General features: G+C 58.5%; 1 protein-coding gene across 2 annotated transcripts; it reads left to right on the top strand.

The window, feature by feature from the left end:
* On the top strand, positions 1-26,098 carry E2F2 (E2F transcription factor 2). Of its 2 annotated transcripts, none has more exons than XM_062193161.1 (7): positions 1-258; positions 5,450-5,555; positions 9,611-9,830; positions 11,556-11,714; positions 14,039-14,153; positions 16,267-16,456; positions 23,320-26,098. In XM_062193161.1, exons 1-7 carry the CDS (start codon positions 1-3, stop codon positions 23,580-23,582), a joined length of 1,311 nt encoding a protein of 436 aa, XP_062049145.1. In that variant the 3' UTR covers positions 23,583-26,098. The 2 variants fall into 2 exon arrangements, with proteins under 2 accessions (XP_062049145.1, XP_062049146.1); XM_062193162.1 differs by having other exon boundaries at positions 50-258; positions 9,611-9,824.
* Positions 26,099-27,879: the final 1,781 nt, after the last annotated feature.

Below are 27,879 nucleotides of genomic sequence, written 5' to 3'. Positions count from 1 at the left end.
ATGCTGAGCGGATCCCGGGTCCTGGCTCCGGCCGCCGGGCAGCCCCTAAAGGGGGCGTCGGCGATGAGCCCCACCGAGCCGTGGCCGCCCGGCCTCAGCAGCCCTCAGCTTGGCCCGGCCACCACCACCAGCACCTACTACACCGCGCTGTACCCGCAGACGGTGCCTCCCGCTGCGGCCGCCGGCACCTGCCTCGACACCACCCCGCACGGACCCGAGGGCCAAGCTGTCCGCTGCGTCCCCGCAGGCCGGCTGCCGGTAATGCTGGGGACCCCCGCTGCCTCCCTCTGTGCTTTTCGGGGTGTGGGAAAGGAGGGAGGGGCACTGAAACCCTGTTGGAATTTTGGGGAGGGGGAAGATGAGTTTTCAGTTTCCAGAACAATCCATTTCCCCCCAGGATCCGAGCAGAAGGCCCTTTCATTCAATGGCATCCACTGCAGTGGGGCGGTGTGAGCACTGGGCTGCGGGTCTGGAACCCAGCCCACTACTCCCAGCGCTCCCATGACCTTGGCCTAGTCCGTAAGACACCCGAAGTAGCCACCCCTGGTTGGCAGAGACGACACACGAGGCTTTCTAATATATTCATTCATTCCTTCATTTGTTTGGCCTGGCAACCAGAACTAGGCACCTGCTGTGTCCAGGCACAGGGCTTGGCCTGGGGACACCTTGGGGACTTTGAGACAAGGGGGATGGGTCCAGTCTGACTTGGACAGCCTCCAGATTATCTGTCCAGCCAAGTCCTTCCCAAATCTCCACCCTAGGTCCTCGCCCAGGTCCAGCCTGCCTACCAGATGTGGCCTGTACCTCATGAACAGCCCTCCCTGGGCTCCTGTTGCCAGGGAGCCCCTAGTGTGGCACCAGGCTGCCTGTCCGACACTGCTCAGGCTGTGTTTGGTGGGAATGGAATCCCTGGAGCCTGGGTGAATCGGGGTGGAGTGAGAAAGGCCCTGGGGGGTGGGGGGTGGGGGGTGGGGGGCGAGGAGCCCTCTCCGGTCGACCATGCCCGCCGAGTCACTGTGTGTTCCTGGACAAGCCACAGCCCCTGTCTGGGACTCGGTTTCCTCTTGTTGAGACAGCAGGTGTGCCTACAGTAGCTAAGGGGCGAGTGCCTCTCAGGTCACTTCCCGCTCCCGGTCCTGGGTTTAGAAAGCAGAGTCCAGGCAGGGGAGTGTTGCCGATTCACTTAGTTGTGGGTGTGCTGAATAAGTTCAAGTACAGGGCTAAGACCCCCCTCCCCCGCCGCAGAGGCACGTGTGACACATGCCAGTCACAGGCAGAACCCCTGCTCCCTGCCACTGGGCTTAGGTTCTGCTCGTGTTCCAGGCTTTGTCCTTCCCAGAGCCCTTTCCCACAGGAGCCCACAGGACTCTGGTCCCCATTGTATGGGTCGGGTAACTGAGGGTCCCCGGCTCCTCCCCGACATATATTTGGTCTGACGTATTTTTTGGTAGCCTGTGAAATATGAGGATATTTCAAAAAGTTTATGGAAAGTGGAATTGTAAGAGAAGTTTATTCTGGTGCGGAAAAAAAAAAAAGAAAGGAAATCTGTGCTTGGAGGGGTATTCAGAAAGTTCATGGAAAATGCATATTATGAAAAAACAGGTGTGGATTTCAGAGGGTTTTTTGCACCGCAATAAACATCGTTTACTTCTGCTTTTCCTGGAATTTGAAAAAATACCCTCCTAGCTGGCATTCGTAGTCCTACTTTGTGTGGGGGAGGGGCTGAGACTCAGGGTGTGGGTACCACCTGGCCCAGGTGACCTGGGGAGACAGGGCGGACTGGCCTGACCCACAAAGGCAGGTGAGCGGAAGTCCCTCCCTCTGCAGGCTGGCTTTCCCCACACTGCCTGGCTTTGGAGCAGGGTGTCCCCGGGGAAGGGGCCCGGTGGCTGCCTCGCTCCTCTGGCCAGCTGCTTTCAGGCCAAGCTGCGGCGACAGCTGTGGTTTTGAGCTGCTCTGAACCCTCCCAGAGGGGCCCGAGTGCACCTGCCCGTCCCTGCTCCCCGAGCGGCCCAGAGATCTTAGCAGAAATAGCTGCTTTTACTGGACGCCTCTCGTGTGCCGGGCACGGCTTGGTCAAGATGCTGGGGGTGAGGAGACAGCAGAGGAGCGGCGTCATTCGCCCAAGTCACAGCCCAAGAGGAGGGTGAGTCTCCTCGCACCAGACCACCCTACAGACCTGCCAGAGCCCCTCTCCCGTTGCTTCCCGGATGCCCAGGGCCCCTCAGCCCCATGGGCAGGACTGCCCCCCTGCTTAGTCATTTCACAAGGGCGTGACCCGACGGCTCCAGACCCAGCCCTGGGTGTGCCACTTGCTTTGTGGCCAGGCTGCAAAGTGCAGGGTGAGCAGGATTTGCGGGGGAGCTGCTGTTTAAAGGGACCTCAGGCATCGCCCAGGGATGGCAGCCAAGTTCAGTAGCAAATCGAAAGCCAGAACCCAGGCCTGCTTGCTCCCTGTCCAGCGCTCTCCTCACCAGCTTCGGGAGAAGGCTCAGGGGACGCTCTTGGTTGGGGGTCCCACGGCGGCCAGCCCTGGCATTATTCTCTCTCGTTCCTGCAGGAGCCTTAGGGTTGGTGGGCTTCTGTGTCCTCCTCCTTGGATGTTTCTGTATTTCCCCCCGAGAGGAAGTGAGCATTTGAACACACAGCCCTACAAGGCCACAGGAAGAAGAGGGGAGATGCTGGCTCCGGGAGGCGAGGCCAGGAGTCCCAGGCTGCAGAGCTGGGGCTCCCCCGGGAGGCTCCCCTCCTTGCACCTGCTCCTACCCTGCCCTGTCTCACTTAGGGCATTGGAGAGACCAGGCTCTGCTTCTACGTGACCTTGGGCAAGTCGCTTCTCTTTCCCGGAGCCCTGGTTTCCGCCTGGTGCTGCCGGTCGAGAGCGCTGTGCCTGGGCATCTCTGCCTGCCTGGGGGCTGCCTGAGGAAGGAGCTGTGGCAGCGTGGGCTCAGATCCTAGCCAGGCCTTTAAGGTCCAGCCCCAGGGGCTACCTAAGAGGGGCCTTTGCTCTCCTCAGCCCGTCACCGTCTTTCCAGCTCGCCCTTGAACTTGCCCCTTGCTGGTGCTCCTGGTGCTGCGGCACTGGCGGCTCCTTGTGCGAGCACCAGCCCCGGGCGAGGCGCTGTGCCGCAGCGTCCCGGTGATCCCCATTCTACAGCGGGTGCAACAGGCCAGTGGCTTCCCGGCTTCCCCAGCCAGGAAGGGGGGAGCCTGACTGAACCAGGCTGTCGCCCCCACTTTCAGCTCTGCAGGCTCAGCCCAGCCACAGGCTGACTTCTCTGGGCAGTGCCCACAGGTGTCAGGGAGGTGCCCTTGGGTGGGGGGAGTGAGGGGAATGTGGGGGGGGAGTGAGTGCCGGGGGTGGGCAGGCATCGCCAGGCCTTGGCCCACCCCCAGCAAATCCTGGGGGAACGTGTGGGGGCTGGAGCCGAGGCAGCCTGGTCCGTGCCCTTGGGGGCAGGCAGACCTGTTCCAACCCTGGCTCTGTCCTCTGTGTGACCTTGGGCGGGCGCCGGAGCCACTCTGGGTCTCCATTTCTCGACCGCCTGCTGAGCTGGCCGGTGCTGTTGTGGGGCTCTGAGCAGCGCGTGAGGGGCCCCGCACAGGGGTTCTGTTCCCGGTCCTCCTCCCTGCTCTGTGGATGGCGGTTCCTTCAGGTGGGGGGATGGCTTTAGGGGGCTTCTGCACTGCCCCCCCCCCCGCCTCTGTTGGACTCAGCCTGCCCTTGGAGCTGCCTCTGAGGGGCAGGTGAAGGATCCTGGGATCCTTGGTGAGACCTCATAGGGGCTTGCTTGGAGCTTGGCAAGCCTGGACTGGCTAATCTGTAAAATGGGCATCTGTGGTGCTGGGGAGGCGGTGGATGTCGGGGCTTGTGGAAGTTCTCAGTGAATGATTGAAACTTCTTCTAGTGACAGGCTGGGGCTGGGTCTAGAATCTAGATTTCACCAGCTGGGAGAGTAGGTGAAGAACATGCAAGAGAGACTTTGAGAGAAACAACCAGGGCTGGTGTTTGAATGGAGTCCTGATCTGGGTGTGGGTAGAGAGGAGAGGAGCATCATCATACCCAGGCTCCTCCAACCAAGGAGCAGAACTCCTCTGATCAATCCAGGAAGACTTCCTGGAGGAGGCAGCAGTGGGGGGAGGGGAGCGGACGGCAGGAAGAGCCAACACCCCCTACACCTGTCAGCCCAGCTGTGGTTGGCGGTTAGACGTCTCAGCCGTGGCGCGCATGACCTCACCACCAAGTGTTAAAAACAAGCCTCTGTCCAAACCAGGCTAGGGTATGTGTGTGGGGGGAGGGGCCAGGGGCCAGGAGAGGAAGGAAATGGACTCTGATTACCAGAGGGGAGGTCGAGGAGGACGCTGAGACTGAACCTCAGGGGAGGGGCCCCGCGGTTTCCTACGTGAGCTGGTCCAGACCCAGAACTTCACAGAACTTTCCTCCTGAGCCCCTGCGCCCTCGAGACGCGCTCTGCCCATTTCACAGAGGAGGAAACCGAGGCTCCTGGGTGCGCAGCGTTTTCCACACTCACACTGTGAGCCTGAGAAGGGGCTGGAGACTGCAGCCCGGCCCTCTGCCCTCTGCCCTCGTGCCCCCGTGCCCCAGCGCCCCAGCCCTGCCCTGCCCCGCCCTGCCCCGCCTGCCCTAACCAGGAGGGAGCCCCTTTCCGGGCCAGTGCTGCTCGGGGCCTGACTGGGGCCCGGCGGCAGCAGGGTGGAGAGCAGCAGATGGGTCTGTGGTTTGATTTCCCCAGCAGGTGTTTCCCAAGCTTGGCGGGAACCGGGAGGGGAACCGGGGGCCTCAGCTGCTTGTCCTCAAGACACAGGGGCGCGCTCATTGTCTGCCCCACTTGGCAAAGAAAGAGTGGCAAATGGGGTCTATTCAGCGGGCCCTGGGGCCCTGGAGCTGGAGTCCACACAGGGGGGTGGTGGTGGGGTGTTTGCATGGCTTCCCAGGGCGGGCACCTCCCTGGGGTGTGGCACCGTGCCAGGACGTCCTCTTGGCCTGGGCGGGTGCCCAGCCCCGCCCTGATAGGGGCCAGCTGTAGCGCTGTGATGGGCACCCGGGCTGCCGGGCCAGCTGCTCTGCAGGGGGGCCTTCCCCTGCCTGCTCTGGTTCAGGCCCCGCCCATTGCTTCCTCCCGGTTTCATCCTCTGGGCAGGGGAGGGGCGAGGGCAGAGGTGACCTTGGGTGCTGCTGTTGGGGAGCCCCGAGCCCTTGGCTAGACTGGCTCTGTAGGCTCTCCCATGCCTGGGCCTGTATCTGCTTCCTGCCCCTGAGCTCACTGCACAGGTGCTGGGTGTCTCCTGAGCAAGGGCAACAGCGTCTCCCCAGCACCGGCGGCTCCTGCTGGCCTCGGCGCTTTGGCTCCAGGTCAGGGGAAAGCTAAAGGGAGACCGAGACTCAAAGTCTGCCTCTCTCTCTCTCTCCTCCTCCCCCCTCTCCAAGGCCAAGAGGAAGCTGGACCTGGAGGGCATCGGGAGGCCTGCGCTCCCTGAATTCCGAAGTCCCAAGGGGAAGTGCATCAGCGTGGAGGGGCTGCCCAGCCCCAAGAGTAAGCGGGGCTGCTGGAGCGGCGTGGGGGCCGGGCGGGGCGCAGGCTCACCCCTTCTGTTTTACAAAGGTTTCCTGTGCATTCTCACTGGATCCTGATGAGACAGCTTGAGTGACTCTCCCAAGGCCACACAGCTAGGAGATGGGCACCTAGGTCTCACCACGCCACGCCCTGCTCTCATGATCCAAATGTGATGGCCGTTTTCATTGGCAGCTTATTTTTTTAAAGTTTTAAGATTTAGTTCAGTCTGACCTTTTTTCTTTTCTTTTTTTTTTTTTAAGATGTATTTATTTATTTGAAGGTCTGAGTTATGCAGAGAGAGAAGGAGAGGCAGAGAGAGAGAGAGGTCTTCCATCTGCTGGTTCACTCCCCAGTTGGCCACAATGGCTGGAGCTGGGCTGATCTGGAGCCAGGAGCTTCCTCCAGGTCTCGCCCACAGGTGCAGGGGCCCAAGGACTTGGGCCATCTTCTACTGCTTTCCCAGGCCATAGCAGAGAGCTGGATCAGAAGTGAAGCAGCTGGGACTCAAACCGGCACCCATATGGGATGGCGGCACTGCAGACGGTGGCTTTACCCACTATGCCCCAGCACCGGCCCCTCAGTCTGATGTTTCCCAAAGTTTTATTTATTTTCATTTTATTTGATAGAGCTTCCATCCACAGGGTTCACTCCCCAAATGCCCACAACAGCTGGGGCTGAGCCAGGCCAAAGCCAGGAGCCCAGAGCTCTATCCGAGTCTCCCAAGTGGGTGGCAGGGACCCAGCTACTTACGCCATCGTCTGCCGCCTCCCAGGGTGCGCACTGGCAGGAAGCTGGATCAGCAGCAGAGTAGCTGGGGCAGCTTTGTGGTGCAGCAGGTTTAGCCCCCAGCTGTGATACCAGCATCCCACGTCAGAGTGCCGGCTGGAGACCCAGCAGCTCTACTTCCTACCCAGCTCCCTGCCAATGCACCTGGAAAAGCAGTGGAAGATGGCCCAGGTCCTTGAACCTCTGCCACGAGGATGGGAGACTGGGATGGAGGTCTGGCTCCTGGCTTTGGCCTGGCCCAGCCCTGGCCATTGCAACCATGTAGAGAGTGAACCAGTGGATGGAAGATCTCTTTGTTTTTCCTTCTCTCTCTCTTTCTGTCACTCTGCCTTTCAAATAAATAAAATATAAATAATTAAAATAAGCTAAGACTCAAACCAGGCAGTCTTATGCAGTAACTTAAGCTGCTGTGCCAAATGCCTGCCCCTGACTTTTCCTGCAAGAATCCAGCTCAGAGGGGAGCAGAGCTAAGCAGCATCTTTCTCTCCCACCTGCAGACAGAAAGCAAAGTATGTGATTCCAAAGAGCACAGGGCTGGGGTCAGTCCAGCCTGGGCCACCTCAGAGGCTGCCCAGAGGGCACCTCGCACAGCTAAGCTGGAGGGGATTTGTGCCTCGTGGGTCAGGGTCAGGCAGGGTTCTGGGCAGAGCAGGGGGTTAAGCAGCTGTGTTGGGGAGACACTCTAGCTTTGGGGGTCACAGGCCCAGTGAAGAAAGTATGTGATGGAAGGCTTGAAGGCCAGGAATTTGGGGGTCCAAGTGGGGATCCCCCCGACCCGTCTGGTCACTCCACTCGGGAGAATTTTAGTTGTTTCATCTGTAAAACGAGGCACAGCTGGATTAAGAACTGGAAAAGCGTTTCCTCTCCAGTTGATTGGTAGAGGCTGCCCAGAGCATTGCATTGAAGGATTCTAAGGCTCAGCATTACTCCTGAAAAGAGTATGCTGATCAATTAGTAATGTCTGCCAAGGGCAAAAAACCTGGCAGAACTCTGCCTGCCAAACACTTGTCAACCACAAGCATACTTCAAAAAGTTCATGGAGGTGGGCCGGTGCTGTGCCATAGTGGGCTAAGGCTCTGCCTGTAGTACGGCATCCCATATGGGTGCTGGTTCATGTCCCAGCTGCTGCTCATCCGATCCAGCTCTCTGCTATGGCCTGGGAAAGCAGTAGAAGATGCCTCAAGTCCTTGGGCCCCTGTACCTGAATGGGAGACCTGGAAGAAACTCCTGGCTCCTGGCTTCAGATAGGCTTAGCTCTGGTGTTGCAGACAACTGGGGAGTGAACCAGCAAATGGAAGACCTCTCTCTCTCTCTCTCTCTCTCTGTCTCTGCCTCTGTCTCTGTCTCTCTGTAACTCTGCCTTTCAAATAAATAAATAAAACAACAATAAAAAAAAGTTCATTGAGGTACAGCCGGTTAAGCTGTTGCCTGCAATTCTAGCATCCCATATGAACACCAGTTCAAGTCTCAGCTGTGCCATTTCCAATCCAGCTCCCAGATTACGTGCCTGAGAAAGCAGAGGAAGATGGCCCAAGTGCTTGGGTTCAGGTTCTTGGCTTTGGCCTGGTCCAGCCCGGGCTGTTGTGGCCAGTTCAGGAGTAAATCAGTAGACAGAAGATCTCGCTCTTTCTCTGCCTCCCAGGATGCACATTGGTAGGAAGCTCCCTCTCTCTCTGTAACTCTGCCTTTAAATCTTATAAAAAAAAAAAAAAAAAGAAGTAGTTCATGGAGGTTGTGGTACAGTGGGTTAAGCCACTGCTTGGATGCCCACCTCCCATATCAGAGCGCCAGTTCAAGTCCTGGCTCCTCCACTTCCCATTCGGCTTCCTGCTAATGGGACTATAGTTCAAGTTCTTGGGCCCTGGCCACCTGTGTGGGAGATTCAGATGGAGTTCTGGACTCTTGGCTTTGGCCTGGCCCAGCCCTGGCTCTTGTGGGATCTGGGGGAGTGAACAAGCGGATGGAAGATGGATCTCTCTCTCTGCCTTTCAAATAGATTAAAATAAATTAACTTTTTAAAAAAGATCTACTTATTTGAAAAGCAGAGTGCAGAGGGAGGCAGAAGCAGAGAGAGAGAGAGAGAGAGAGATCATTTATCTGCTTGTTCACCTCCCAAAGGACCACAGCAGCCAAGGCTGGACCAGGCCGAAGTCAGAAGCCAGGAGCTTCTCCCATGTGGATGACAGTGGCCCAAGTAGTTGGGTCATCTGCTGCTGCCTTCCCAGGAGCATTAGCAGGGAGCTGGATTGGAAGTCGAGCAGCTGGGACTTGAGCTGGCATCCAGCGGGTGCAAGGGCCCAAGCACTTGGGCCGTCCCCCACTGCCTTCCCAGGTGCATTAGCAGGGAGCTGGATTGGAAGTCGAGCAGCCAGGACATGAACCAGCACCCACATGGGATGCCAGCATTGCAGGTGGCGGCTTTACCCATAATATTTGTGGGAAATAGAATTAAAATACAAGTTTATTTGGTGCAAAAACACCTGAAACCGCTGCCTAGCTTTTTCATCACGTGCATTGGCCTGAGCCCGTGCAAGCCCCCTCATGTGTGTTAAGGGATTCTGAGTCCCTCTGTGTGGAATCTCATACTCTGCAAAGTCAGGTTCCAGAACTCGTTGGGTCACTGGCCTGCTGTGTTGCAAGAGTCCCCTTGTGGTCTGTGATGGTGCAGCTGAGATGTGGTCTTGTGACATCAGCTCATTAAGAATGGGACCTTTTTCTATGAACCTGCCGCAGCTGATTCCTCTCAGATAAACACCAGGCTCCCCGTGGAAAGCAGCAGCAAGCGTGCATCTGTGAAAATCTGAAATCCAGCCTTATCACCACCTCCCTACCCTAGCTGCAAATTCCTGACCTATCTGGCAGGACAGGGTAAGGGTTTAAAAGGAAGACACTGGAGCCAAACCGCCTGGGTTTGAATCCCAGCGTGGCCAGTTTTGAGCTGAGTGAGCCTGTCTCTGTCTCAGTATTGGCATCTGTGAAATGGGCACAGCACGTTGTGAGGGTAACTTTGCTGGAGTGTGGACCGTGGGAGCGGCAGTGGCTTGCAGGCGGCAGGTGTCACAGGTGTCACAGGTGTTGGCCAGGCTGCCCCAGGCTGTCCTGGAGGGGGCTGCCAGGCCTCAGGAGAGTCGCTCTGTCTCGGGAGTCCGGCTGGCGGTGTGCTCCCTCGCAGCACTCTGTCAAGGGGTAGAGGGTGGCGAGAGGTGGGGCTGGCCCTCCCTGAGTTGTGCCTGCGCCCCTGTCCTCAGCGCCCAAGTCCCCCGGGGAGAAGACGCGATACGACACGTCGCTGGGGCTGCTCACCAAGAAGTTCATTTACCTGCTGAGTGAGTCGGCGGACGGGGTGCTGGACCTGAACTGGGCGGCGGAGGTGCTGGCCGTGCAGAAGCGGCGCATCTACGACATCACCAACGTGCTTGAGGGCATCCAGCTCATCCGCAAGAAGGCCAAGAACCATGTCCAGTGGGTGTGAGTGCCCGTGCAGGCCGGCCAGGCGGTGGGCGGGGCCGGGGCGGAGAGAGCCCTGGGGTGTGAGGGTCAGGGCCAGGGCCAGGGTGAGAGTGCCCGGGGTGTGAGTGCCCAGGGTGTGAGGGTCAGGGCCAGGGCCAGGGTGTGGATGCCTGGGGTGTGAGGGTCAGGGCCAGGGCCAGGGTGTGAGTGCCCAGGGTGTCAGGGCCAGGGCCAGGGCCAGGGTGTGGGTGCCCGGGGTGTGAGTGCCCGGGGTGTGAGGGTCAGGGCCAGGGCCAGGGTGTGGGTGCCCGGGGTGTGAGTGCCCGGGGTGTGAGGGTCAGGGCCAGGGCCAGGGTGTGGGTGCCCGGGGTGTGAGGGTCAGGGCCAGGGCCAGGGTGTGAGTGCCCAGGGTGTGAGGGTCAGGGCCAGGGCCAGGGTGTGGATGCCCGGGGTGTGAGGGTCAGGGCCAGGGCCAGGGTGTGAGTGCCCAGGGTGTGAGGGCCAGGGCCAGGGTGTGGGTGCCCGGGGTTTGAGTGCCCGGGGTGTGAGGGTCAGGGCCAGGGCCAGGGTGTGGGTGCCCGGGGTGTGAGGGTCAGGGCCAGGGCCAGGGTGTGGGTGCCCGGGGTGTGAGGGTCAGGGCCAGGGTGTGGGTGCCCGGGGTTTGAGTGCCCGGGGTGTGAGGGTCAGGGCCAGGGCCAGGGTGTGAGTGCCCGGGGTGTGAGTGCCCAGGGTGTGAGGGTCAGGGCCAGGGCCAGGGTGTGAGTGCCCGGGGTGTGAGTGCCCGGGGTGTGAGGGTCAGGGCCAGGGCCAAGGTGTGAGTGCCCGGGGTGTGAGGGTCAGGGCCAGGGCCAGGGTGTGGGTGCCCGGGGTGTGAGGGTCAGGGCCAGGGCCAGGGTGTGGGTGCCCGGGGTGTGAGGGTCAGGGCCAGGGTGTGGGTGCCCGGGGTTTGAGTGCCCGGGGTGTGAGGGTCAGGGCCAGGGCCAGGGTGTGAGTGCCCGGGGTGTGAGTGCCCAGGGTGTGAGGGTCAGGGCCAGGGCCAGGGTGTGAGTGCCCGGGGTGTGAGTGCCCGGGGTGTGAGGGTCAGGGCCAGGGCCAAGGTGTGAGTGCCCAGGGTGTGAGTGCCTGGGGTGTGAGGGTCAGGGCCAGGGCTGGGGCAGAGCCACTGTTTGAGAGCTGGGTGGAAGGGCAGGTGCACTCCCTGGAGTAATAGGAGGTGGGAAGCAGGATGGAGATGATGTCCAGGAGGAGCAAAGGCCTAAAAGGACCCCAGCTCCTTCCTCTCGGTGAGGACTCCCCAGGTCCCCATCCCTAGCTCGGGGAAGTCCCGGGAAGCTGAGAAGGCCTAACCCAGCCTCCATCTCAGATGTGGGGACCAGGGTCTCCTCTTCCCACTCCTGCAGGGTCTGAAAGAGCAGACCTACAGTCCCTGGCGTGGATCCTAAGAGAACCCAGGCAAGGGACTCAGGACTGGGGTCACTGTGGTCCCCTGCCCTTTGGGAGAGGCTGGGGCATTAGGAATGGACTGAGTGGAGAGCCCCCCAGAAGCAGGGTTCGGGCCTCGACTTCCAGTTCCAATCCCTGAGAGTGATGATGACCACTTGATGTGCACGCCGTGGGGGCACCAACATGCACCTTGACCTGGAGCTTCACCCCTACCCTCTCTGCAGCCCTGGGGTTGGGGGTGGGTCTCTGGGTATGGACTGACACTGACACCGGTGGGGGGGGGGGCTGCTCTGTTCCCAGAGGCAGGGGAATGTTTGAAGACCCCACCCGGCCCGGGACGCAGCAGCAGCTGAGGCAGGAGCTGAAGGAGCTGACGAGCACGGAGCAGGCCTTGGACCAGCTCATCCAGAGCTGCTCTCTGAGCTTAAAGGACCTGACCGAGGACAAGGCCAACCAGAGATATCCTCTGCTGGGGGGGGGCCGGCGCAGGGCCTGTGTGTGCTTCTGTCCCACTGCCTCCGAGGGCTCTGGCCCATCTGGCTCTTTCTCCATAGTTTTTCCTCTCGAGCCCGTTAAAATTACCTTTTCATTATTCAAAATGGGACAAATACATTTTTTAAAGATTTATTTATTTTTAAAAGGCAGTTACAGAGAGAGAGAGAGAGAGAGATAAAGAGAGATCTTCCATCCCCTGGTTCACTCCCCAAATGACCACAATGGCCAGAGCTTCTTCTGGGTCTCCCATGTGGGTGCAGGAGCCCAAGGACATGAGCCATCTTCTGCTGCTTTCCCAGGTGCATTAGCAGGGAGCTGGATTGGAAGTAGAATATCTGGGACTTGAACCAGTACCTGTTATGGATGCTGGCACTGCAGGTGGCAGCTTTACCTGCTATGCCACAGTGGTGACCCTGAGACAAGCACATTTCTTTTTTTCTTTCTTTTTTTTAAGTTATTTTTATTTATTTGAAAGGCAGAGTTACAGAGAGGCAGAAGTAGAGAGAGACAGAGAGAGAACAGAGAGAGAAAGGTCTTCCATCTACTGGCTCACTTCCCAGAAGGCTGCAACAGGTGGAGCTGCGCCGATCTGAAGCCAGGAGGCGGGAGCTTCTTCTGGGTCTCCTATGCAGGTGCAGGAGCCCAAGGACTTGGGCCATCTTCTACTGCTTTCCCAGGCTATAACAGAGAGCTGGATCAGAAGTAGAGCAGCTGGGACTGGAACTGGTGCCCATATGGGATGCTGGCACTGCAGGCAGCAGCTTTACCTGCTACGCCACAGCACCAGCCCCAAGTACATTTCTTTAAATCTGCAAAATATAGAACAAAAAAGAAGCCATGGGCTGCCAGCCTAACACAGCATCGTTTCCTTACTAGGCACGGGGACCCTGCTGCTCATTACATTTTTTATTCTGTTCTTCTCCACTTAATACCATGGACGTTTTTATTTGTCATTACATATCCACAGGAAAATGCCAGTATGCAATCACTACGTACCTGTGAGAAAGCAACTTCACATGACTCAATCTCTTTTTCACCCATCTATAAACTGACTTCAGATTGTCTTATAGAATGAGTATGTGGAACAGCTCTAGGTTTCTGCTTTCTTAGAGGTGAATATCTTTGTGTCTTGGACATTGCCCCCTTATTGTCACTTATTTCCCTAAATCAGATTCCTGGGATGCAAGCAATGAGGTCAGAGAGCGTGGTTTGTGCATTTTTCCAAATGGTTTCACATCTAATTGGCTTTTGGATCTAGCCTGGTATTTTTGGAAGGATGTTAGGCATTGTGAGGAATGTAAAGAAGCAAAACAAATCTTCCCGTCTTCTCAGAGCTAATGATCTTTTTGAGAGGAAGCCTTTACATAAAAAATTCATATAAGGCAGCATTTTAAAAATATTTTTAATTAATTTATTTAAGAGGTAGAGTTACAGACAGAGGGAGAGACAGAGAGAAAGGTTTTCCATCTGCTGGTTTACTCCCCAAATGGCCACCATGGCTGGAGCTGGGATGATCTGAAGCCAGGAGCTTCTTCTGGGTCTCCTATGCAGGTGCAGAGGCCAAAGCACTTGGGCCATCTTCCAGTGCTTTCCTAGACACATTAGCAGAGAGCCGGATAGGAAGTGGAGCAGCCGAGACTCAATCCGGTGCCCATGTGGGATGCTGGCACTGCAAGTGGAGGCTTAGCTCACTATGCCACAGTGCTGGACCCATGGGCAGCATTTGAAAATGATGCACACCTCCTTGGGCTGTCTAAAAGGAGCCAAAGGAGTTTATGACATTCAAAGAAGAAGTTACAGTTCTGAGTTATTTCTTTTATTTTATTTTATTTTTATTTTATTTTTTTTGACAGGCAGAGTGGACAATGAGAGAGAGAGACAGAGAGAAAGGTCTTCCTTTGCCTTTGGTTCACCCTCCAATGGCCGCCGTGGCTGGCGCGCTGCGGCCAGTGCACCGCGATGATCCGAAGCCAGGAGCCAGGTGCTTATCCTGGTCTCCCATGGGGTGCAGGGCCCAAGCACTTGGGCCATCCTCCACTGCCTTCTCTGGCCACAGCAGAAAGGTGGCCTGGAAGAGGGGCAACCGGGACAGAATCCGGCGCCCCGACCAGGACTAGAACCCGGTGTGCCGGTGCCGCAAGGCGGAGGATTAGCCTAGTGAGCCGCAGCACCGGCCCCTGAGCTATTTCTAAGCAGTGTGAGAAAGCGGTAGTCAGAGTCTTGGGCCCCGCCTGGCATCTGGGGTCTGCACTTTGCCCAGCGCTCACTTTTCTTGACTCTGCCCCTACGCTGGCCTACGTGACGTACCAGGACATCCGTGCTGTCGGCAACTTCAAGGAGCAGACGGTGATCGCAGTGAAGGCGCCGCCCCAGACGAGACTGGAAGTGCCCGACAAGACCGAGGTGAGCAGGAGCCCCCGGGGAGGGTCCTGGGCCACTCTGTGCGCTGCCCTGGCACTGCCTGTGCCAAGCTTCCCCGGGATGTCCGTGCCACTGTGTGGCAATGATGGTGATGTCCAAGCTGGCCAGAAACAGCGAGAGCTGGAAAGGATGGCACAGACCGGACACTGGCCTGAGAACGTCTCTGCTGCTGGTTTCTCCGTGCCATCCCGCCCCAGCTGCTCACATGGGCCCACTCAAGTGACCTCCCTACTCACAAAATCCTTGCATGCTGACCGTGCTTGCCTAAAGACCCAAACTCCTACCCTCCCCCAGGGGAAGACGCCAGCTGGCCCTGCCAGTCTCTTCCCTGCTGTCCCAGGCTGAATTTGCTTTGGCTGCACTGACCTGGCTACAGTTGCTCCTCTGTGCTAAGCTCATCCCCAGGGCGAGATCTTCTCACGTGCGGTTCCCTCCTGCTGAAATGCTCTTCCCTGCTTCTGCCTGGTTTGCTGCTGTGCGTCCTACAAGTCTCAGCCTGAATGTCACCTCTTCCTGGAAGCCCTTGGTGATCACCCCAGCTTCATAACCACCTGTGGTCTCCTACCACACCTGACTTCCATTCACCAGGAAGATATATATCTATCTTTTAGATTGATTTTATTTATTTGAAAGGTAGAGAGAGATTGAGAGAGCTCTTCCATCGGCTGGTTCACTCCCCAAATGGCTGCAGTGGCCAGGGCTGAGCCAGGCCAAAGCCAGGAGTCAGGAGCTTCTTCCTAGTCTCCCACCTGGGAGCAGGGGCCCATGGACTTGGGTCATCTTCACCGTTTTTCTAGGCACATTAGCAGCGAGCTGGATCGCAAGTGGAGCAGCCGGGACTCGAACCAGCACCCACATGGGATGCCGGCACTGCAGGCGGTGGCTTAACCCAGTAAGCCACAGCGCCAGCCCTACCAAGATTTTTTTTGGCATGATTACTTTGGCTTCATCCCTTAGAGTGCAAGCTTCGTGAGCGAATTGTTCTGCTCCCTCATATCCCGAGCCCAGGGCTGGGCTCAAGAAATGACTTGTTCCCTGGAAGAGTGGGCTGCAGAGGTCACTAAGGCCATGCCACTCCCTGGGAGGCGCTCAGGACCCGGCAGGAGACGAGGCAGGCGGACAGCGATGCTGTCTTCCTGGACTGAAGGTGGGCTTGGAAAGCAGAGACAGGACAGGAGGAGGCAGCCCCCAGGGAGACTGTGACCCTGGGTCTGAGAGCGAGGAGGGTTTTTGTCCAGGGGAAGTACTGCAGGGGCCCCGGGCGTGGAGGCCAGACGCGTGCCGCAGAGGCCCCTGTGCAGCCAGCTGTGGCCCACGTTGTGGAAGTGTAAAAGGGAAGAGGCAGGAGGGGGAAGGCCTGGTGTCAGGAACTCTTGGTTACAGGAAACAGAGAGTCAGGTCTGACTGGCTCGCGCTCCGGGGGCTGGGGACCAGCGTGAAGACGAAGGGGAGCGGATGCAGGACGCAACCTGGGCCTTCGCGTGTGTCCCACGTGCTCCCGCTCACCTGTCGTTCTCCGTGCTGACCCCACTTCCGGTGGGCTCCCCTTGCAGGGACCGAGATGGGCTGTATGACATCCGCAGTCCCAGTGAGAAGGGAGTTTCTGTTTCCCACAGGCCCAAGGCCAGACGGCAGAAATAGCAGGTGTCGGGGCTGGCGCTGAGGCGTGGTTGGTTAAGCATCTGCCTGCAGTTGCTGGCATCCCCTAAGCGTGCCGGTTCGAGTCCCAGAGGCTCCACTTCCAATCCAGCTCCCTGCTAGTGGCCTGGGAAAGCAGCAGAAGATGGCCCAAGTGCTTGGGCCCCTGCACCCACGTGGGAGACCTGGAAGAAGTTCCTGACTCTTGGCTTCAGATTGGCCCAACTCCAGCTGCTGCAGCCATTTGAGGGAATAAACCAGTGGATAGAAGACCTCTCTCTCTGTCTCTCCCTCTCTCTGTCTGTAACTCTGCCTCTCAAATAAATAAATCTTTTAAAAAAAATAGCAGGTGTCCCCACATGAGGAATGTGGCAGCCACACGTGTCCATTCGTGCGTGCTGACTCGAGTACGTGTCCGGCTGCCCAGAGCCCAGACTCGGCTTCTCTTTCCCTCCAGGATAATCTGCAGATATATCTGAGAAGCACCCAAGGGCCCATCGAAGTCTACCTGTGCCCAGAGGAGGTGCAGGAGCCGGACAGTCCTGCCACGGAGCGCCTCCCCTCCCCCGCCCGCAGCCCCAGCCCTGACTCCACCCAGCCCAGCAGGGGCACCAGCCCTGGACGGGAGGAACCCACGTCATCCTCAGGTAAGGTCCTCGGAGCAGCGGGACAGCAGGTGGGAGAACACCTGGCCTGGTGCCCTCTCCCACGTCCACCCAGCAGCGGGGGGCGGGGTCCCCCAACCGTGCACCTTGCACCGCAGGGCTTTACGAAGCACTGTGCGTGCCTTCCGTGTCTCCCTGGAGCACTGGTGCCCTAGGGTAGAGGGGCCTGCATTTGGCTCTTGGCCCTTCCCCCACCAGCTGTGTGACCTTGGGAAAGTGCCTTAACCTCGCTTTGCCTCAATGTCCTCATTTGTAAGCTTGGCACAGTAATTGACAGTGTCTAACTCACAGGTCACCTGACTCCCCCCTCCCGCCGGCAGTTCTGCTTATTGTTTTAATGTTTATGGATCTATTTGAGAGGCAGAGAGTGACAGAGTTCTTCGTCCACTGGGTCACTCCCCAGATGCCCACAGGAGCCGGGGCTGGGCCAGGCCAGAGCAGGGAACCTCAGACTCAGTCTAGGTCCTTTCTCCTGGGTGGCAAGGACCCAGCTACTTGACCCATCACCTGCTGCCTCCCAGGGTGTGTGTTAGCGGGAACTGGAATTGGGAGCGGAGCTGGGACTTGAACACAGGTGCCCAAAACGCAGGTCCCCAAAGGCCCGCCCACTCCCAGCAATTCTGGAGGCGGATTTTCCCCGTCCCCAGGTCGGTGGTACATGGACGGGGGCAGAGACAGAACGGGACTTAGCCCAGGCCTCCCACCTGGGAGGCCACAGGCTGTGCTGTGCTCTCCGCACTGCACAGAGCAAACAAGGAAGGGGCCCCAGGCCGGCAGGTAGCTGGTGCAGGGGGAAGCTGCCAGGGGGCAAAGAGGCGGGCGAAGTCCCCAGAGGCTCCCAAGCAGCTGAAACGGAAGCGTGGGAGGCCCCTCCTCCAGGGCGGTGCTCGGCCTCTGCTGGGAGCACGCAGCGGGCCAGCCGGTGACGTGGGAGAGGCACGGAGGCCCGTGTGCCCCTCTTTCTTAGGTCAAGCCCTGGGTGAAAGCACAGGCAGGGCTAGAACAGGTCCCATGGGAGAGGCTTGGCTGGGATCCTGCAGAACACAGGTTGGATTCCCTTCTCTCACTCAAAGGTCTTGCTCACCACCCAAATCCGGCCAGCTTTTAGATTTGGGAGCTAAGAACACTTTTTACATCTTCTTAAAGTTGTAGGGGGAATCCGCCCAGCCACGAGGTGGCAGACACCTATGGGGCCTGCAGAGCCTCAGGCACTGTCTGGCCCTTCACCGAAGCTTGCTGGCCCCCGATCTAGTGCAATTCTTCCTTACGTTACATGAATGGAGGCCCAGAGAGGGCAAGCAGCTTCCGTAAGGTCACACAGCAAGTGCATGGCAGAGCCGGGACGAGAGCCAGGCTCTTCTCTGGCAACCTCCCCTGTGTCTGTTGACCTCGTCCCAGGAGCAGGCTTCTCCCCTTGCCAGCCATCTGTCCCTCTGGCCACCTCCCTAGTGCCTATCTCCTACCGCAGACCCGTGCCCCACCCTCCTGTCCCGCCTCCTGCTCCACCTTCTCACTCAGCTGTCAACACAGCCGTGGATCTCCTGAGTCAGAGCTGCCCTGTCTTCCCTGTGGTCCTCTGAGCCCTCTGGCAGAGGCGGCTTAAGCAAGGACAAGGCGCTCCCCTGGGTTTTACACGTCAGGAGCTGAGAGGAGCAGGAGCTTGCTGGGCAGCTGGTGGTGGGGCTGGCCCAGGAGCTGGCTCTGCTGTCACGGCTCTCCCTGTCGCCTTGGTGGTGGCCTCAGAGTGTTGTCTCTGCTGAAGGGCCAGGGAGGAGCGTTTCCTGCAGATGTGCGTGTACACACACACACACACACGTCCCCATGTTCTGGCCTGAAGCAGAGTCATTCTGGGAACCTGAGTACCACCAGGCCCAGTTTGGGAAGCTGTGTCCATCTTGGGGCCTAGGTCCTGGCCCGGCATCACCAGGGGAGTTGCTAACCCTTCCCTGCCTCAGTTTCCCTCACCTGTGGCAGGAGGGGTTTGTACAGTAATAGCCACCCCCCTCCAGCCCCTGACATCCCGAGATGAACCTAAAGGCAGCTGGGAGCGTTGGATCGGAGCCTGGGAGACTTGGGTCCCATCCCAGCCTGCATCTCACCTCTGAGTGCCTGGACGACTCGTGCTAATCTCTAAGCCTGGCCTCAGTCTCCACACCTCTACAATGGGAACCCTTAGATTCCCTCGTGAGGACTAAGTGCGTGACAGGAGATGATACAGCATGAATGAATGCGTGCTTTTGTTTGTTTGTTTTACAAAGTCAACGTGACCCGAGCACCTTCTGTGCAAAAACCTACGCGCCTTCCAAGCAGGATGCTAGGCAAATGTTGCAAGGGGCAGCTCTCTTGTGCCTGTGCCCAAGGGCAGGAGAGCACAGGTCCCGCCCGCACCAGACGGTGCCACTGTGCCCTCTTAGCCAGTGCCCCAGCGGCTTGGCAAGGTGGAGCCGGGCTTTGCTTCCTGGGAGATCAGAGGCACTCGCTCGTCCGGCTGCCGAGAGGCCGGGCTGGGGCTCAGCCCCATCCTCGCTTGCACGCCAGGCCTCTTCCCCGAGCCTCAGCATCGTGCTCAACAGTTCAAGTGGAATTGGCTTCTCTGGGCTTCGGGTTCCCTGTCTGTAAGCAGGGGTGATGGTGCTGCCTGGACCAGGGCCACCGAGAGTCGGGGAAGGCGGATCAAGGTTCGTCCCCAGAGCAGGCCCTTGGTGCATGGGAGCTGTTTTTCATACTATTTTTAAATGTTTATTTATTGATTTTCGTCTTCTTGGAAGCAGAGCAGTAGAAAGATAGAGATCTTCCACCTGCTGCTTCACTCTCCCAACTGCTTGTAACAGCCAGGGCTGAGCCACGCAGAAGCCGGGAGCCGGGAACCCCAGGCAGGCCTCCCCGACGCGGGTGCAGGGGCCCAAGCACTTGAGCCATCATTGGATGCTTCCCAGGCACATTAGCCGGACACTGGACTCGGGAGCGGAGCAGCCAGGATTTGAATCCGCGCTCTGATGTGAGATGTGGCCGTGGCAAGCAGCCGCTTAACCCACTGCGCCACAGCCTGCTGCAGACCCAGGGTGGGGTTGTGGCAAACCAGTTTTTAAAAATTTTATGTATTCATTAGAGAGACAGAGAGAGGGCCAGACAGAGTGAGATCATCTATCCACTGGTTCACTCCTCAAATGCCCACAATGGCTGGGGCTGGGCCACGCTGGAAGCAAGAATCAGGAGCTCCATCCGGGTCCCCCACATGGGTGGCAGGGACCCAGGTACATGAGCCGTCCCCTGCTGCCTCCCAGGAAGCAGAGTCGGGACTCGAACTCAGGCCGTCCAGTAAGGGATGCAGCTGCCCCAGGCGGCGAGCGTCTTGGCTGCTCGGCCAAGCGCCCAGCACTGTCATTTCAGTCTCTCACAGCCCTTGAGGTGGAGAGAGTGATCGGCCCTCTGGAGATGCGGAAGCGGAGGCCGGTGGACATCAGGTCACTGCCTAGGGCTGCAGCATCAGGAAGAGGTTGCCCGGCAGTCGGGCTGCCGGCCCGGTCGTATTTTCAAAGCAGTGCTTGGTTGGGGCTCAAGGAATGACTCGGTTAGTGGGACTCTGGCTTCAAGATAGGTTTGGCAGGCAGTTTCCGGTGCTGCGTTTTGCTTCCCTGTCACCCTCCCACCTCTAGGTGGGAATGACCTTGGTGGATGAGCTCAGGACCGAGGTGGGGGTGGGGTAGAAAGGTAGGCAGGGGCTGGATCGTGCAGGGTGTTCTTGACCCCAGGCAGATTTTATTCCAAGCCAATAGACAGCCAGCAAGGTTCCTAAGTGAGAACACAGACTGGACCAGGCAAGCGAGAAAGCGAGGTGACTGGGCCTGCGCTGTGGCTGAGCGGATAAAACTGCTGCCTGCAGTGCCAGCATCCCATATGGGTGGCGGTTCAAGTCCTGGCTGCACCCTTTCCGATCCGGCTCTCTGCTATGGCCTGGGAAAGCAGTAGAAGATGGCCCAAGTTCTTGGGCCCCTGCGCCCATGTGGGAGACCTGGAAGAAGCGCCTGGCTCCTGGCTTCGGATTGGCACAGCTTTAGCCGTTTGGCTATTTGGGAAGTGAACCAGTAGATGGAAGACTTCTCTCTCTCTTTGTGCCTCTGCATCTCTGTAACTCTGCCTTTCAAATAAATAAATAAATCTTTTTTTAAAAAAGAAAGCGAGGTGACCAGGTGAGGGGGTGGGGCGAGGACCAGGATGGGAGCCATGGAACCCAAGAAAACAGCAGCTTGGAGAACTCCTTTGGTTGTGGACACCAGACTGGTTTCTGGATTGGCTGCTGGGAGATGGCAGAATTCTGGAGGATTCTTTGGCCTTTTGGCTTGGGACCCGAGTGAGTGGTGGTTTGCAGGCCACAGTGGAGGCATGGGTTTCGGGGAAATGCAGTGACGTGCTAAGTTCTGGTATCACTTGGCCAGGTAGAGAGCATGAGACAGTCACGTTGGTAGCACAGTTCCCATGGGGCGAGGGCTGAGCCACAGGTGTCCACTTGGGAGCAGCAGGTCCAGCGGGGGACTTCAGGCCACAGGAGGCCAAGACCAGCTGGGCGAGGGTGCAGCCAGAGGCTGAGAATGGAACCTGGGCCTTGGGGTCTAGAAGTTAGGAAGGGGACAGAGATCCAGCCAAGGGGACCAAGGAGAAGCAGCCGGAGAGGAAAACCAGGAGGCACTTTGTAGCCGAAGCCAAGCGCAGGCGGTATTGCAAGTTGCACAACGTGAGATAGGGCGAAGCCGCAGGACTGCCGTGCGGTTTAGCAATAGGCAGGCCCTCGGCTCCGTGGCTTGGTGGGACCGGAGCCCAGCTGGGAGCGGGTTGATGGTAATGGGGAAGCAGAGTGACACAGGCAGCTCTTGAGCAAGTTCACTATGAAGAGGAGCGGGAAACAGACCAGGAACTGGAGAGTCATGAGGTCAGGTAGATTTCTTTCCCACTGTGGTAGAATGTACATTTCATGAAACGTGCCCTCTGTGTCGGCGTGCAGGTCAGTGATCTTAAACGCATTCATGTTTGCCTCCAACGCCACCGTCTGCCTGCACAGCTCTTTTCTTCCTGTAAAACTGAAACTGCACCCAGGACCAATGACTCCTGGGGGGTGGGGCCGGCGCTGTGGCGCAGTGGGTTAACACCCTGGCCTGCAGTGCCGGCATCCCATATGGGTACCAGTTCGAGACCCGGCTGCTCCACTTCCAATCCAGCTCTCTGCTATGGCCTGGAAAAGCAGTGGAAGATGGCCCAAGACCTTGGGCCCCTGTACCTGCGTGGGAGACCTGGAGGAAGCTCTTGGCTCCTGGCTTTGGCTTGGCCCAGCTCTGGTCGTTGCAGCCAATTGGGGAGTAAACCATCGGATGGAAGACCTCTCTCTCTCTCCCTCTCTGCCTCTCCTCTCTCTGTGTAACTCTGACTTTCAAATAAATAAATCTTAAAAAAAAAAAAAAATAGCTCCTGGGATGTGCATTGTGGCCTAGTGGGTTAGACTGCCACCCGTGTTGCCAGCATCCCATATGAGCTCCGGTTCAAGTCTTGGCTGCTCCACTCTGATCCAGCTTACTACTAATGTGCCTGGGAAAGCCATGGAAGATGGCTGAAGTACCTGGGCCCCTGCCACCCACATGGGAGACCCAAATGGAGTTCCAGGTTCCTGGCCCAGCCACGGCCAATGTGGCCCTTTGGGGAGTGAACCAGTGGATGGAAGACCTCTCTCTCCCTGTAACCGTACTCAGGAAATGTCTACTCAAGTCCTGTGCCCAGTTTTTGAATCAGACTTTTTGCTGTTGAGTTTTAGGAGTTCTTGCTATAGTCTGGATTTTTATAAAATATTTATATATTTGAAAGGCAGAATTACAGAGAGCAGAAAAGAGAGAGAGAGAGGTCTTCCATTCACTGGTTTTACTCCCCAAGTGGCTGCAACAGCCAGTGCTGGGCCAGGCTGAAGCCAGGCACCAGGAGCTTCATCCAGGTGCCCAAATGCTCAGACCATCATCTGCTGCTTTCCCAGGCACATTAGCAGGGAGCTGGATCAGAAGTGGAGCAGCCGGGACTTGAACCAATGCTACACCACAATGCCCGCTCCTGTAGTCTGGATATTAACCCCTTATCTGATACATGATTTTAAATATTTTCTTCCATTGAATAGGGCACCTTTTTACTCCACTGCTACTGTCTTTTGATGCACAGCTTTGAAGCTATTTTGTGAAGTACAATGTATCCGTTATTCTTTTGTTATCTGTGACGTCCATGTCCATCATGGCCAAATCCAAGGTCACGAGTTTTGCTGTTTTTTCCTAAGAGTTTTATCGTTTCGGGTCCTGCCTGCAGGTCTTAGGTCTTTGATCCGTTTTGAGTCTTGAGTTGCTTTTGTATATGGTGTTGGTAATTCTTTGGCACGTGCCTGTCCAGCGTGTAGAAAGGGCTGTGGCTTAGGGCACGGTGCTTTGGAAAGGCAGGTGTTAGGAGAGTGTGTGTGCATGGGGCCGGGCTAGCTGAGTAGGAGAAATCAATGGTGCAAGAAAGAGAGGAAATGATTTCAGGAGCAAGGGCCGGAAGGTGAAAAGGGGTCAGGTTGGGTCCAGAAGCCAGGGGGTGCGTCTGAGAGGGCGCCCCTCCACTGTGAGAGGAGAGAGTGCGGGGATGCGTGGAAGCTGGCTGGAGTCAGTGCCAGCAGGAGAGGGAGGGGTCCTTGTGCCCTGGGGGGCAGGCTGGGGGCGAGGGGGAGGGCCCACAGCCATCCAGAGAGCAAGATAGCTGCCCCTGGGGACTGAGGGCTGACTTCAGCCTCGGAGGGGCTCGGGCACCAGGGCCAAGCGTGACAGTTGTCTCTTCGTCCCCAGCGCCAGCGCCGGTTCCCCAGCAGGTCCCGCCGCCGCCGTCGCTCGTGCCCTTGGAGGCCACCGACAGCATGCTGGAGCTGCCGCACCCGCTGCTGCAGCAGACCGAGGACCAGTTCCTGTCCCCGAGCCTGGCCTGCAGCTCCCCGCTGATCAGCTTCTCCCCGCCCTTGGAGCAGGATGATTACCTGTGGAGCCTGGATGGGGGCGAGGGCATCAGCGACCTCTTCGACTCCTACGACCTGGGGGACCTGCTGATTAACTGAGTGGCCCTGCCTGCCGCCAGCAGCCCGCCCCTGTCTCTACCTCCTCACATCGGACTGACCGGCCTCCTGCTCGCACGGGTCTGGGGGTCTCCTCCTCTCCTCTCCCACCTCCCGTCAGCGGAAGCATCTGGGGAGATGTGGAGGCTGGGGGTGAGGAGGGCACCAGGGGTTGGGACCTGTCCTTCCCAAAGGAAGTGGGTGGGGCCTTCTGACCTCTGACCTCTCGTGAAGGACCACAGGTGAGGCCTCCCTGCTTCCTTTTGAGGGGCGACGCGGACCCTCAGTTTGTTGAGAATCCTGTATTTATTTCTGGTTGAGTTTGTGCTCCCTGAGTTTTGGCAGGGGGATTGTTCTAGCTTCTACTAAGACCTCTCAGACAGGTTCTTCCCTGGCCCCTGGCCACTGACAGGCCTGGGCTCCCAGGGCTTCGGGCCCCCTCCCCGGTTCCCCCGCTGCCGTGGGGGCTGGGTCTCGGCTGCCAGCACTAATTGCACTCGGGCCTCATAAATCTAGCACCGGGCCGCTGGCGTCTCCACCGCTCTGTCTCATGTCTGTAGCTGAGGCCCTGGCCTGGGGTTCCAGGGTCCTTCTCAGGGCAGGTGCAAAGGGGGACAGGCAGCTGAGGGGCCACGTTCCTGTGGGATTCCCCCCTCCTGCCTCCCCTGCCGAAGAACCTTCCAGGGGCCCTGGTCCAGGGGCCACGACACACTGAGGTGTCTCCACCATGGGGAAGGGGGAGATTGAAACAAACCAGCGCCTCCCTGGGAGCCTTTGGCTGCCATGTTTGCACGGGGGGCTACTTGAAGACCCTCCCCTTCCCAGCCCACCCCCAGGGTAGAGGTAGCTTGGTGGTCTTTCAGGGATGCCCAGCGGGTAACAGGGAGGGCCCCCCCTGCAGACTGGGCCTCGGCGGGGACAGGGGTGACAGGGAGACAGCTCGTGGTACCCCTGTAGGCTGGGAGGCCCCTGAAGTCCTCTGGCTGCACCCCATTCCCCTGAGTCTTCCCTGTGGCCCAGCCGTGGGCAGGGGTGCTCTGGGCCGAGCCAAGGCTGTGCCTTCTGGGGACAGACAGCCAAGGGTGGTGGGCCGAGAGGCCCCCCGCCCATCCTCAGGGATCCGGGTTTCCTCCGGTGCTCAGTGGGGCAAGCACTGTTGTTGTGTGAAGTTTGTAGCATTAACTTGGTTTAAAATATGAAGCAAGCTCCAGTGGGTGGCTCCTGAGTTGACTGGCTCAGCTGAAGTTGGGGAGGTGGGCTTATCCAGGCTGGGACCCCATGTAAGTGGGCGCCTGGCTGGGGGCAGCCTTGCCTTGTCCCTGGCCCCACTTCCTGGGCCCCCAAGTTCACCTCCTCCCAGGAGGGGTCGGCAGGTCACAGCTGCCCCCACTGTGGAAATGGCACTGATTTTGTAAGCTTTCCAGAAATGCCTGCGACTCCCCTCGGCAGACACGAAAACCCAGCATACCCGGGCAAGGCAGGAGCTGTCCCCAGGTGTCCCCTGGGCTGCCCCTTGGCCACGGTCCACCTCTGAGGACAGAGATGTTGGACCTCCACGCCTTGGGCTCTGGGTGGACTTCATGCTGTCTCCCCACACGCCCAGCCATGGAGCCGAGCCGGACAGGGCAGCGCCTCTGCTGCGGGGCTGCACGCCCTCGGCCAAGGTCAGGCGTGGTGTGGGGAACAACCTCCTGCCTCTTTCTGGCCGTAACCCTGGAAGCCTCCAGGTCCCACGAGCGCTGTGAGGCCGCATTTTGGGCAGTGGTCCCTTTAGGGGCCACGTGAACTTCCCAGCGAGGGCAGGAGGAAAGCCAAGTTCCTTCCGAAGAAAAAAATGACTTCCGCCAGCAAATGTCGCAGCCCCACCAGCAGCCCGTGGGGCTCCCAGGGACATCAAAGGCTCAGAGGCCTAGGGAACCTGGTAGCACTAAATTCTTAAGACCGGGGTGTGCTCCTGAGCCCCTCGCCCAGAAGGGGGTGAAATCGAGGACCAGAGGGACACCAGAGCACTGTGTGTCTGTGGTCCCGTGGCTGCTGGCCAGGCTGCGAGGTGGGGGGACAGGGTGGGGCTGAGAGCACAGGTTCCAGGGTGTGGGTTTAACTCCGCCCTCTCCCCCCCACCCCACCCCCCTGTGTGTGCAGCCTCGGTTCTGGGGTATTTAGAGTTTAGTGAGAGTTTGGCTGCTCTAGCCTCCTGGGGACACGTCACTTAGCACATCTGAAGCAGAAAGCTTTTGGGGTTGTTTGGAAGTTTCCTGGTCCTTGTTGCATCCTGAGGTCCCCACCTCCTCCTGGGACCCCGTGTCCCACAAGGACCCTTGGCGACCTGGGTGGCCACCAGCCTGGCCAGCCCGCTGGCTCCTGGGTGGGGTGAAGAAGCTGGAAGCCGTGGCACATTTGTCTCGGGTGAGCTGGGCCAGGACTCCATACGGGTCATTTGCGTCCAGCCTGGCTTCACCCTGGGCCCCGCCTCCCCGAGCTCCATGGAAGCCTTGTGTTGTGATAAAATGGCATTAAACTCGGGGCGTCTTGTCTTTACTGTGCTTTCTGAAGCTCATTGCCAACTCTGGGACTGGGCCGCCCCAGGCGGGATGGGTGGCTGCCCGGGCTGAACCCACGAGTGCACGTTAACCCGGCGGCTTCCCCTCACGGATGCTGCCAGGTCTGAACTCTCTCCGCGGGGGACACGGGGCCGAGAGCCCCACCAGACGGAATGTGGGGTCTGCCTGGCCTCCACCGCCTCCCACCTGGGCCCTCGGCCACTCTCCTAACCGTCTCCAGCGCGTACACATCAGTCAGCTTTTCACTTCTACAAACGAAACACCCGAGAAGCTAGCTGGGCAAGGAGATGTGCTTGGCTCCCGGTTTGGGGGGTTCCGGGCAAGGCCGGGCAGCCCCCTGGTTTGCGCTCAAGGGCAGCAGAGCTCAGGCAAAGAACCACGGGATTACGTGGCGCTGGGAAGCAGAGTGGCTGGCCCCCGCTGTTATCACCAGCCTTCTCCCAAGCACCGCCTTCCAGACACGCCCCTAGGGCCTCAGGCCCGCCCCCCTAGGCTCACTTCGTAGACACCATAACTGGATCAAGTTTCTGCCTTCTTACTACCTACGTGAGTCCGCTTTTGCTGCTACCAGGAAATATCTAAGACGAGCTACTTAGGAAAGACAGGTTCACTTCAGCTCATGGTGTTGAAGGCTTGCAGCCCGGTGATAGGCCATGGTGATGGCATTCCTGCCCGCACAGCTCTGGGCGGTGCTGACCACACAAGAGGCAGCAGGCCGGGAGCTCCTGTCCGTCTGTCTCAGAGCCAAGGTCATGATTGGCTCACAGAGGCTCCACCCTACCGACCTGATCCAATCACTCCCGAAGGCCCCACCTCTGTGCACCTTGCCTGGACTGTGTCTTCCTCCTAGTCCCATTGACGGAGGCCTCTGGGGCCAAGCTGGTAACACGTGTCACAGCACCTTGCCCTTGTCGGTTCTCCAGGTTTAATCCTCAGATCGGCAGTAGCCACGGGAGCTGGGACTTGGGGGAAACGCCTATGTGGGTGGAGACCCCTCCCCACCCCTGCTGAGTCGGGAACTCAAGGGGGTGGGCCTGGGATGCTGGGTCCGAGTGAGCTCCCAGGTGATTCCAGTGCAGCTGGGTTTGAGGGTGCGCCCCAAAGGGCTCCTGCTCGCGTCACTCCCACTCAGCACACCCGTGGCTCCTCGCTGCCCTCCGTGCTGGAGGGGGAGGCCCCTTACAACCTCTCCTTGATCAGCCGCCCCAGCCACGCCTTCCCACCCACAGCCACACTGGGCTTCCCTGTCGGTTCCGGGAAACAGCAGGGGCCGGGCCTGTGCTTCCTGCCCCCGCGCTGCATTTCAGCCAAGCGGCACCTAATTCTGCAAGGCGCGGGTCAGGAGCCTTTTCCGGTGGGGTTTTCTCGGCTCTGACCTAATCACTGGCACCCTGCATAGGTGTGGTTAGTTATGGGTGATGCGCTAGGTAGTTATGGGTGATGCGCTAGGTAGTTATGGGTGATGCGCTAGGTAGTTATGGGTGAAGTGCTAGTTAGGTATGGGTGATGTGCTAGTTATGGGTGAAGTGCTAGTTAGGTATGGGTGATGTGCTAGTTATGGGTGAAGTGCTAGTTAGTTATGGGTGATGTGCTAGTTAGTTATGGGTGAAGTGCTAGTTAGTTATGGGTGATGCGCTAGGTAGTTATGGGTGATGTGCTAGTTAGTTATGGGTGAAGTGCTAGTTATGGGTGAAGTGCTAGTTAGGTATGGGGTGATGTGCTAGTTATGGGTGATGTGC

This window comes from Lepus europaeus, chromosome 5, assembly GCF_033115175.1.
Source record: "Lepus europaeus isolate LE1 chromosome 5, mLepTim1.pri, whole genome shotgun sequence".
In the NCBI taxonomy this organism is placed as follows: domain Eukaryota; kingdom Metazoa; phylum Chordata; class Mammalia; order Lagomorpha; family Leporidae; genus Lepus; species Lepus europaeus.
The sequence above is the reverse complement of the archived record's forward strand: the minus strand, read 5'-3'. Positions and strand labels throughout refer to the sequence as shown.

Coding starts and splice junctions, on each gene's coding strand:
- E2F2 (XM_062193161.1), top strand. CDS start 1: ATGCTGAGCGGATCCCGGGTCCTGGCTCCGGCCGCCGGGCAGCCCCTA. Junction 5,556..9,610: donor GGGGCTGCCCAGCCCCAAGA/GTAAGCGGGGCT, acceptor CCCTGTCCTCAG/CGCCCAAGTCCCCCGGGGAG. Junction 9,831..11,555: donor AAGAACCATGTCCAGTGGGT/GTGAGTGCCCGT, acceptor CTCTGTTCCCAG/AGGCAGGGGAATGTTTGAAG.